This window comes from Crocuta crocuta, unplaced genomic scaffold, assembly GCF_008692635.1.
Source record: "Crocuta crocuta isolate KB4526 unplaced genomic scaffold, BGI_CrCroc_1.0 scaffold41, whole genome shotgun sequence".
NCBI lineage: Eukaryota > Metazoa > Chordata > Mammalia > Carnivora > Hyaenidae > Crocuta > Crocuta crocuta.
In genome coordinates this window covers 6,490,652-6,502,711 of record NW_027529428.1, presented here as the reverse complement: position 1 = coordinate 6,502,711, position 12,060 = coordinate 6,490,652, and the positions used below count along the sequence as shown (strand labels likewise).

At 41.9% G+C, this 12,060-nt stretch overlaps 1 protein-coding gene across 1 annotated transcript in view; it reads left to right on the top strand.

The window, feature by feature from the left end:
• The window catches only part of RORB (RAR related orphan receptor B), a 59,595-nt gene extending 48,820 nt beyond the window's left edge, over positions 1-10,775 (top strand). Inside the window, exon 10 of the mRNA XM_077759378.1 lies at positions 10,399-10,775. Within this exon, the coding sequence (XP_077615504.1) occupies positions 10,399-10,554 (156 nt within the window). The 3' untranslated portion in view covers positions 10,555-10,775. The remainder of the gene's footprint in view (positions 1-10,398) is intronic.
• The last annotated feature ends 1,285 nt before the right edge of the window (positions 10,776-12,060 follow it).

Genomic DNA, 12,060 nt, shown 5'->3' with positions numbered 1-12,060 from the left:
TCTCCAGATGTAAAGCAAAACTTCTACATGCTTTTGGATATACTGGGCAGAAAAGATGGTTATAGAAATATGTGCATCTGTTTCTATAATTGCTCTGCAGAGTATACCGTAAATACATCTGGCCAATTAATGGAGGGGGGTGTTTCCTGCATGTGGGATGTCCCAAAGACCTCCTTTAAGATCTGCCATCTTAAAATTAAGGTCTTGATATGAAGATTATCATGTTTTGCTTGTGTACATATGTTTTGAGACTTAAATGAGATATTACAGTGCGTAAATTCTCATGCTTGCCCCATTTTCTACCTCCTGGGGTCCTCTAGGTGGCAATCGGAGGTATTTGCTGTAGAAATGAGACAGAGAAATTGAAAATGAAAGATATTTAATGGCAAGAAAAAATAAAAATAAAACACTGACGGTGGGTCACCTTAACTCTCCATTCTCCATCTTTCATGGGTAAAGTACACAGTTCAGTCCTATTCTTATAAAATGTTGTAAAACTGGAGAGCAGAGAAAACGAGTTCGGAGAGGATTGTTTCTTGTATAAAATTCACTAGAGCCAAATGACAAAACATTGCTTCCACAGGTCATGTGTGGATATGGGGTTTTTGTGTGGCCCCTTGCTTGTAAATCAGCATTTTAACAGGATGCTCTGTGAGCGCAGGTGGAAGGTCCAGGAAATAGAATGAGCACTGGACTCCAGCTTAGCCCAGCCCTGAACTCTGTGGCTTTGGCTGAGTCGGTCTATTTGCCTACGTCTCGGATTCCTCAACTGTCAAGTGCTGGGGGTGGAGGGAGGGATGGGTCAGTGTCTTAAGTTCCTGATGGCTTTAACCCTATGAGGACGACAGTGCCATTGACGTACAGGCACGCCCTCTCATCATGCCCACTAAAAGAAATCATCTTGTTTGTATCCGAGAGAAACTATTCTATCCTACCCCAGAGCTCATCTTTTCAGAAATGCTCCTTCTGCCTTCATAGCCATGGGGCTCTTCCGCCTCTACTGTGCCTCCGTAACAGTGCCAACCATTCTTAATATTTGTTATGTGTAGACCCCTTGGGGAGTCTGGCAAATACCATGAAACCCATCTCTAGAAAAATGTGCACATACCCAAGTGTGGTATTCAAGTCCAAGGGCTCGGGTTAAATCTGCGGTAGTTGAGGTAGATCTGCCTTCTGTGTGATGTGCAAAGACTATTTATAGCGCCGACCTTTGCCCCTGAAGGAATGTAAGGGACGTCAGGTGAGAGGGGCAGGACTCAGACACAGTCATGGGACTTCATCCTGAAAGAACAGTCTCCACCATACTTCCGCCATGCTCACTTCCTGAAATTACACTTCAAGTAGCAGTGCCTTATACTTTTGACCAAACTTGGACCTAGAGACGGTATGAAAATTCAGGAATTCTGTATCCATTCACTAGAAGATTTCAATCCCAATATAATATTCATTTTGTTTGTTTGTATTTTTAAAAAACCTTTTAAAGAACTAGTTTCCTTTCCTTATCAGCATAATGATTGTATGTAACATATTTATAATAAACCATCAGAACCACTTCCTGGCTGAATGACCCTGAAAAAAGTGGCTTAACTTCTCTGGGCCTCAATTTCCTCATTTGTAAAATGTGACAAAGGATAGTGTCCAGGTTATGTGGTTACTGTGAGGACTAAATGATACTAAGTACAAGCAAGTTGCACATCCATAATAGGTATGGTGTGTAAGTGTTATTGTGGTAGTTGTGGACGGAAGAAATTCTATTTTGGCAGGGAAATTTTTATTGGAAAGGTGGTATTTTTGAGTTAATCACTAATGGATGAAAACAAAAAAATGGAAGTTGGGGGCGCCTGGGTGGCTCAGTTGGTTAAGCATCCAGCTCTTGATTTCGGCTCATGGTTTGTGGGATGGAGCCCCACATTGGGCTGTGGGCTGACAGCTCCCTGTCTCTGCCCCTCCCCTGCTCATGCTTCCTCTCTCTCTCTCTCTGTCTCTCAAAATAAATAAATAAACATTTTTCAAAAATGGAAGTTGGAGGTTGAGGAGATGGAGTTTGGCATTCTAAGTGATGGGGGAAATGACAAGAAGTAAGAAAGTATAAGGTATGTTTGAACTATGAATAATAGATCTGTCTGGTTCCTGGATTTGAAAAGCCAGGAAACAAGATGACACTGGTCACTTTCACTAAGCTCATAAAAATAATTTTTTTTTAAAAAAACCCACAACATGTATATTTTTAAGCTCCATCTGTTCTCTGAGTTTCACTTTCCCTGTCTAGGAAATGAGTAGGTTGGACTGGATGGTCATTAAGGTCCCTTCTATAGAATGTTCTTTGACTCCAAAAGAGAAAAAACAAAGCTTGCTCCTGACATCTTCTTTCATCCTCCAATACTCAGTGCAGTATATTCATTTTAAGGACTTTTTAGAAGTTCAGCCGTTACAGTTAATAAAGAAATAGACTGATTTCACCAAGTATTTTTTTAATGTTTTTAATGTTTTATTTATTTCTGAGAGAGAGAGAGAGACAGCATGAGCAGTGGAGGGTCAGAGAGAGAGGAAGACACAGAATCTGAAACAGGCTCCAGGCTCTGAGCTAGCTGTCAGCACAGAGCCCGACGCGGGGCTCGAACCCATGAACCGTGAGATCATGACCTGTGCTGAAGTCGCAGGCTTAACCAGCTGAGCCACCCAGGCGCCCCTGATTTCACCAAGTCTTGAAGCTTCAAGGTCTTAAAGCTACAGTGATTTAGCTTAGGATGATATTCTGGCCCCAGAGCTGCAAAGTGCACAATGTTTATGAAGCCCACGGCCAGCGCTCAGCATTCCTGTCAGGCCTTCAACCCGGGCTCCATCACCTTGTGCTTTGGGTGCTGTGGTGACTCAGTCTGAGATGTTTACTTCCTGGGAAAGGACTGCTGTGGGGGATTTCCTGTTCCTATGGTGCGCTCTCTCCACTCAACTAAGACCACCATGTCCACCAGGGTGCAGTGACTATTTGAACTGCAGACTGGTGACAATTCCATTCTCTGGCCCCTGGGCTTCCGTTATTACAAGTCATTAAATCTGCCATTCCTCTTTGCTCAGACCAGAGGACAGAGGGTGAAGGAGAAAAAGGAACCAAACTAGTTCGAGCCAGATTGTGGCAGCACACGCATGGCCAAAGGCAGAGCTTGGATCTGGATGACCTACTCACATCCCAGCCCTAAGCTAAGTGCAGCCTCTGGGTCAGGGCCATAGCTGGAGTCTTGTTTGATAAAGTCTTCTCCAGCCCAGCCCCTACTGTTGAGTCTCCTGGATAATCAGAGTTGTCAAATATTATTAGGTAGTATATTTACTTTTCGTAGCACTACTGGAAAGACATGCAACACTCCTCAAGGTATGTTCTTGCCCAAGAAGTTTAAAAGAAACTCCATAACAACACATGTCCGATGGCAAAGCATGGAGAGCTCCCCGGGGTAAGTCGACCCCCAAGCTCGCTCATCTCACCACAGGCAGAGATGAGAGGGAGTGCCGTTTTATTTTACCACAACTTCAGCGAGTACCGTGCCTTCAATTCACTTCTCCAAACAGCGTTCAATTCCTTGTCCTTTGTCATGCACTATAGATGGGCCACACTACCCTTCTGGGTTTTTTTTTTTTTAAACATACAGCTCTGTGCTAACGGAACTCCTAATTCTTCTAGAATATGGAAGAGTCTAGTTATTATGCTAAAGCTCAGAATGTCTCTCGCTCGTCTCTTCCCTCCTATTCTTGGATAGCCAAGAAGTTCTTACCTGTCCTCTGTGGCTTTCTCTCTTCCAGTCACTCTTTCTAAGCCTTTGCTGCCAGTGAAGATGTCCCACCACATCCCTTCAAGCTATAATGTAGTAATCTAAGTTTGCACCGTGTTAATGAAAACACAGTAGAGCGCGCAGGTCAACTGTGGAAAGAGATTGTCCTGAACAAGAAGAATGGTTGCACCATGTAAAATCTGTTTCTTTGAGGTTCATTTTCTCAGATCTGGAAGGCTCTAGCCTTCCCAGAGAGAACTGTGATGGGTTGAGCTGTGAGAGGTAGAAGCCAACAGATACACTAACATCTTAATTCTTAAGTCTCTTTCTAGCGTTAACAGCAGCAAAACTGTGTTGTCAACATAGAGAGGGAAGCTTCTCTTTCTGCTATAACGGAACCAAGGTATTAAATAAAATCTTACAGGATGGAAGGCTTAGACAGCCCTGTTTCACATGTTAATAAATTGAAATTTTACCTGAAAGAAATCATTCCTGGTCACTCTCACGTTAATGGTGTGCTTTTGATTTATATTTAGAATCAAAACAACCACCTTGATTCACAGATAGAGTCTATGAAGCAAATCCTGACTGGGAGATGAATGAAAACTGCACGGGTCACTTACATTGATCTTTGGTGCTTTCTCAATGAGGTCAAAATAGGCTAGATGCTGGCTGATAATGGAATGTTTATATCTACAGCCTGCTTTCTTCTTTCAAGACACTAGCTATTATACTAGAATTCTTAATAGGTGGCTTTAGGGATTTGGGGTCAATTTAATCTTTAAGAGCAGTCTGTCCAGCAAGCACTTAAGGAGCCCCTACCCAAATGATGAGCCTCTTCATTCCTCTTTCTATTTGGCTAGGAATTTGTTTCATACTTCAGAATTCCTATGCTTTCTTGGGTGCCTGGGTGGCTCACTCAGTTAAGCGTTCAACTCTTGATTTCAGCTCAGGTCATGATCTCATGGTTTGTGGGACTGAACTCCATGTTGGGCTCTGCACTGACAGTACATGCTTGCTCTCTCCCTCTATCTCTGCCCCTCCCCTGCTCTTTTCTTTCTCTCTTGCTCAGAAATAAATATTAAAAATGTTTTCCATGTTTTTTAAAGTATAACACATGCTGAAAAGCTCTTAAATGATAAGTAGATAGCCCAATGAATGTTCACAAAGCAAACAGCCACGTAACCACTGCTGGGGTGAAACCAGGCACCCCAGAAGCCCTATTTAAGCTTCTCCGGCTTCCTCACAATGGTATTTGTGCTTGAAAATAACCCAAGAATAGGCAAAACTATAGAAAACAATTCAGCATGTCATTCAAGATTTTAAATTCCGAATCCATAGCTTTCTTCTGGGGTAGTTTTCCACTTCAACGTATGTTTATTATGAGTATGTTCTCTGTGCCAGATGCCAGGGAGAAAATGGTGATAACACATGGTGTTGGTCTTGAGCAGTTTCCTTGCAGAATTCCTGTGAAGGATCAGATTATTTTGGTCCATTTCAGAGTCTCAGAGTTTGCTGGCATACGCTACATGTCTAACACCCAGAAATTCCAGGGGTTCTCCATTAGACGAATGGTCTGTGAATAAAAAGAGAGGTCTTAATGCAACTCCTCACCCATCAAGTTGGAAGTTGACATATTCATTAGAAGTCTTTGAGAACAAGTAATAGGAACCAACTCACACTAGCATAAGCAATAAGGAAAAAATAATAGATCTATCTCGTGGAACCTAAGGATAAGAACTCAGCCACCATTCCGGGAGGCACTGGAACAAGGAATCAAAAAGCTTCATTCTTCTCTCTCCCTGACTACCAGCTGAGTCTGCTTCCCTGGTCCTCACGGTGAAATACAGCTAGCTCTCGGCGTATTCTCTCACTTGAAGTGTCTGCTACATTTAGAAAGTGCATTGCTGGCTCTCAGTCCAATTCCAGGTTCCAACCGCAGCTGAATCAGTGTCCGCTGCCACTTTAGTTGGCCAGTTCAACATGGATGCCAAGGATGGGGTGAGGACGGGCAAGGAGAGCTTACGACCCGACACATATCTCAAATTCGCTATGCCAATCTAATCCATGTGTCTAGGTCTAGCTAAACGTAAAGAAAATACAGAAATAGCAAAATAAAAACTAAAGAAAAGCAAATGGGCAAGTGAGATGGACATATTTAGCCTCGCTTGATATGCCCTGTGTTTATCAGGGCTTCTGAAGTTTCTCCCCCTTTGGTCAAACCACTGTTGGCTTCCTGCTTCAGGTTGGAGGGCATCTCGAAGGCCGGGAAGCCCATATGAACAAAGTCACTAGTTTTAGCCTCTGCATGTTCCATTTTTCCACATCCAACGTACTGGTTATAAAATTGTGGATTTTCTGATAAAACCACTCCCTGGAAAGAAGCATAGGATTATTCTCTCTTCTCCAACAGCTGATTTTTCTTCTTGTAGATCCCTGTAGGTATAAGCTAAAGCTTCTTTCCTATAGGAAAAGCTTGGTCATAAGACAGAGATGCGTGTAGAAATGCCTTTTTCTAGACCCTCTTTCTACCCCTGCTATGGGAATTATTTAAACATGAAGACATTTCATGATGATTTGAAACTGACTACCCCCTCCATCTCCAAATGCTTCTGGATCACCTCCCCGGCTGTTTAAAAAGTTGTTGAGCCATTAACTGCTGCTGAGGCTGCTCTAAGCTCCCTTTGAAATGGGGGTTCCCCAGCTGCGGTACATAATATTAATGAGCAGTAAGTGACTGCCTGCTGCTTCCTGCACCAGGCCCTTCTGGGCTCTGACAAGTGCTGCTGCTGTATCCACGTGGCCTCCTGGCCCTTCGTGCCTCTGGAGTGATGGATGCCCCTGTAAGCAATTCTATTTCCACAGCTGATTAGATGCCTTTAAAACAGCCTCTTCCAAGAGCATGCAGGTTAGGGAAGCTCTTTGCTCAAGCAGCCCCACTGCCCTTAACAAAAAGTTATTCTCACCATCTGGCCCATTATACAGATGAGCAGCAGGGACAAGATCCAGTTCCCATAAAAGAGGGAAGAACTAGAACCCAGACCAGACATTTCTTACACCCCATTTGGAGCAGGAAGGAAGCGAAGAGTCCATATTCACTTTTCCAGGCCAAACACATGGCTAAATATTTCCAATGCAAATGAGCAACTATAGAAGGGTCATCCTCTTATGCATTTAATTTCTCATACCTCCCCTTCACTGAAGGAAAAAAAAATGTTTTGAGAATTATATAGGATCCTACGTTATACGCCATAGTTTATTAAATGAGCAAGTTATTTTAATTGCTACAATAAAATGATCATCAGTATGATGTTGTCTTTTCATTTCAACAAAAGTAAATGGCTGATTTCCCCATACAGTAATACATGACTCAATGTTCGGTGCTTGATTAAGAGTTAAGTTGGGTTCTTGCCCCTGATCAAGCATAACCTCGACTATTCCTCTCTTGGAAGGAAGCATTATGTGGGAATGGAAACATCACACCTAATACGTATATGGCCACCATGTGCCAGGCACTGCTATAGACAGTTTGTGTTGACCCAGGTAACCCTCACAACAATCCTCTGAGGTAGAGACCATCTGATGGCTCAAATAGCTGAGAAGATAACTGACTCGTCCAAGATCACACAGCTGTAAATAGCAGGTCCAAGATTCAAATCCAACAGTCAGGTTTTCAAACCGATAGCTTTTGTTTTTGTTTTTGTTTTTGTTTTTTAATCACTAGGCTAATCTCTATGTTGTATTTGTGTGTCATAGGGAACTCAGGGAATCCCATTACTAGTCGCCCAACAAACTAACAGAGCTAGGCAAACGGAACCTCCCCTCTCTGGGAATGATTCTGCCTCTGTCTCCTGAAAAGGAGCTAACTTTCCACCTGGCTCCCAGGACTGTTTCAAATTTGATACAGAATTTATTTTTCAATTTTGAAAACTAGTTGTAAATTTATAAGATTTCAACCTTTGTAATAGTTCTTTTTAAGTTTATTTATTTTGAGAGAGACAGAGACAGGGAAAGTGGGGGAGGGGCAGAGAGGGAGAGTGAGAGAAAGAATCCCAAGCAGGCTCCATGCTGCCAGCACAGAGCCCCACACGGGGCTCGAACTCATGAAACTGTGAGATCATGACCCGAGCCAAAACCAAGAGCCAGATGCATAACCGACTGAGTCCCCCAGAAATACCTATAATAGTGTTTTTTAATGTCCATTCCATGGACCCAGTCCATCAGCATCCGAGAGGATGTTTGTTTCAAACATGGAGTCTCAGCTCCACCTAGACTTACAGAAATAGAATCCCTAGGAGTAGATCCCAGGAATCTGCATTTTTAGGAAGCACCCCAGTGATTCTTATGCAGAGTCGAGGTTGACAATCAATATAGAATCGCATCTGGAAGTTTCAGGAGCTCTGCATATCATCAGTTCAACTGCAGATGATTATAGAAAGCTTTCAAAGCCTCTCTGCATTCAATAGCTATGTCAGGGAGACTATAATGTATACGAAGTGTTCCCAATTGTTGTGTCTCCGTCTGTGTGAACCAGCTGGTTGAGAGAGCTTGAATAATTTCCCAAGGGACTTTAGCTAAGTGGACACTGGTATAATCTCTACCTATGAAAATACGGAAAAGACACCATTTCCTACCCTGGACCCAAAGTGACTCTTTCACAGTGTGTTCTGATCATCTTTCTTGCCTGCTGAAAACCCTTCCAAAGAGCTTTAACATCGACTTGCATATTCTGGTCATGTCCATCTCTCCAGCTTTTCCTTCAAACCTGCTCATCCATACTGCTCAATTCTCCCAGCGTGCTAAGCGCCGCAGCATCTTTAGGCCTGGCCCTGCGGCATATCATGCACTCCAACGTCTATTTGACTCTTGCTCTTCCTTCAGAGCTCAGCTTAAGTGGCACTTTCTCAGGGAAGCCTTCCCTGGCCTGACAGAAGAAGTCAGAACATCCAGTTATCTACCACTTCCACATCATTCCTGCATGGCACCTGCCGCAGGTTTTCAGTCTGCTTTTGACTGCGTGGTAACATTATTCACATCTGTCTCCACACGCTGGCTGGAAGCAAAGAACCATACTGCCTTGAGCATTTTGGTGTCTAGCAGAGTGTCTGCTACAAGATTAGGTAACTCATAATGTTAGAAAGAAAGTCTTGATTCTCAGTGGAAAATTTAACGTCCATTCTATAAACCAAGATTTCACACTTCTTATTTCTACCCCTATCATTAAATAGCCATGGAAATGGAAAGTCTACACCCCAAACTTCTTTACGTGTTCTAGGTCCCTTTACAGAGTATGTCAACAGCTCTATTCCTTATGCTATTTTTGAATTGCTCATAGTGTGGTTATATAGTCATGAGTTGTTAAAAGGAAAGTTAAGGAATGTGGAAATTTCTGATTTTGAAGAGCCACAAAGTAACTAATTATCTGTTTCCTCTTTTACTTCAAAGGCTGAAATGGATTCTTATCACAGAATAGGGAAGGGGGCACAGTGAGCCTATTGATGATTAGATGGGGTTTATTTCATTTTATTTTTATCGTCACTTTCAAATGTACCTTTGGTCAGCTATATAAACTATCAGGCTTATCTTTTCTGCGAATGTTCTCTATACGAAAACACAGTATCTGATTCCAACAGTAATTTGATCACAGTGATATTTGGTTTTAAGCTAATTTTGACATGAAATGATGAATTCTACGTGTTCCTAAATTCTAAATATGTGAAAAGCTAGAACTGCTCATCTTCTGCGATCTTTATAGCATTTTTCAAACTGTGGACATTTTAAAATGTCTTCTGGGTATTTGAACTAAAAAAAAAATCACACCCTGCGTAATACATATACATCAAAACCCATCAATTGTAAGTGGATATTCTCCCCATGAGTTTCGTAAATGCCTCCTTAAGGAAGCAAGTGCCAGGGGCCTCCAAAATTCTCTCTTGATTAAATATAGGATTCATTTTATGCATTTCAGTGGGAAAGAGCTAGAAAGATTCAGGCAGGCTAGTGAGCCAAGCAGTCCTGATAATTCTGGATCCCATCTCGTATAGTTTAGGCCCTACCTTTCTTAACATCGTCACCTTCCAAAACTGAGAATCTCATGTTCATATCCTAAAACTCTGTGGGGAAATAATAGATAATATTAGCTACCAATTGTGTTTCACACCTATAGTGTACTTACCACTTTTATATGAATTCCCTCAGGGCACACAATATGAGTAGGCCCATTTTACAAATAAGAGAGCTGAGACCGAGTATTTCACAGCCACACAGCCATTTAGCTATTTTGGAACCAGGATTCTGACTCAGTCAGCCTGGCGGCAAAGCACCCACTCGTATCGATTAAACTCGACTACCTCCCATACACACTTTATTTAAGAGCAGTGACTCAGGAAGCTTGGCCCTGCTGGCTTGCTTTCTCTATTTTCCCAAGGGGGTTGAGGGGTGCGTTTTGTTTTGTTTTGAGAAGAGAAGCTGCAAGTGAGCCTTCCTTCTTTCTGAACATCTCTTCCCAAAACCATCTTCCTTCATCGAAGACCAGGAAGGACCCTGGTTCAGAAGGCAGAACACTAATGAGCTTCCCCCTTTTGTCTCCTCCCTGCCCACCTCCCCCCACCCCATCCCCCATCTCCGGACTCCGCAGTTAATAGCCAAGATACCAACCATCACGGCAGTCTGCAACTTGCACGGGGAGAAGCTGCAGGTATTTAAACAATCACATCCAGACATAGTGAATACACTCTTTCCTCCATTGTACAAGGAGCTCTTTAATCCTGACTGTGCCACCGTCTGCAAATGAAGGCATCGAGAGAACTGTCTCCTAGTCATGGAATGCGTCACCGTTAAGACAAAAGCAATGTGTTCATGAAGACTTAAGAAAAATGTCACTACTGCAACATTAGGAATGTCCTGCACTTAATAGAATTATTTTTCTTCACCGCTACAGTTTGAAGAATGTAAATATGCACCTGAGTGGGGCTCTTTTATTTGTTTGTTTTTGAAATGACCATAAATATACAAATATAGGACACTGGGTGTTATCTTTTTTTTTTTTTAATTTTATTTTATTCGGGTATGTTTTGGGAGACAACTGTTTATAGAATTTTATTGTAGATAGGTATGAGAACAGAGCGGTACTTTACATGGTTACTTTTCCTGTTAATTGTTCAAATATAATTTAAGAAAATTCCACTTAATAGGCTTACCTATTTCTATGTTTTTAGATAGCTGATGCATGTGTAAATTTGTAGCTATCTTGGAAAGCACTGTGCATGTATGTAATAAGCATATAATATCTGAGAATATTATATATGACTATTACTTATACATGCACATGCACTGTGACCTAAAATCCCATACCTACTAGCAAAGGAGGTTCAGTCAGGCTCTCTTATATTATTTACCTTCTGTGTTATATGTTACCTTTATGTTAGACAATCAGGATTTTGTTTTCCCAGCCAGAGTCTTCTACTATCGTCAATGGCAGGATGGTACCAATTCAGAAATACGTCTACAAAGGAATAAATATAATGCACAGCCTCTGTATAAGAACTCTGTTTCTATCAATGACATCAAAGCCTTGTCAGGATGGTAAATATCGGAGGGGGGGAAGGTGAAATATTTGGAGCCATTTTCCTGTTTTAAGAATTCGGCCACAGATAATATTGTGGAGTCCAGGACTCTTTTGACCAAACAGTCACCATTTCCTATTTTTCACCAGGACACATAAAACACTTTTTTTCTCTTTGGATTTCAGGTGGGGAAAGAAACAGATTTTGGTGCTCACCGTGTTGTCAGCAGAGAAATACAGTCTGTAGGTCTGACCACCAGCAGTTTTTTTCCTAATAAAATTAGAATCACAGAGGAAACCAGAACCCAGGGCCCCGATGCCATTTCATGTAGACATTTTTTCTCTATCCTGTTTTGTTTTGGTTTGATTTTTTGTGTTTTTAGGGGGTTTTTTTTGGCAACGAAGAGGTAGAAAGAGCTTATACAAAGTAAAGACATAGTTCTTTATATTCATTCTCTTTGCTACGTGTGTTAGAAAAAACAGCAATAAAGAGGGAGGCAGGCTTTGATACGTCCTTCTAGCAAGGGGTCTCTGATTTCTCTCAACTCCAAAGTGCTCTGCTATAAACACAGAGCAAGAACGCGACAGATAACAAAACCGCACCAGAGTTATTCCATAGAACGAATACACCCCAAAGCCAAAACTATTTCCTATGCAGTTTGCAACTAGATCATCTGTCTAGCCTGGGATTCTTTTATTTTAGCAACTTGTCAAAAGCACAAAGTACAAGAGGTT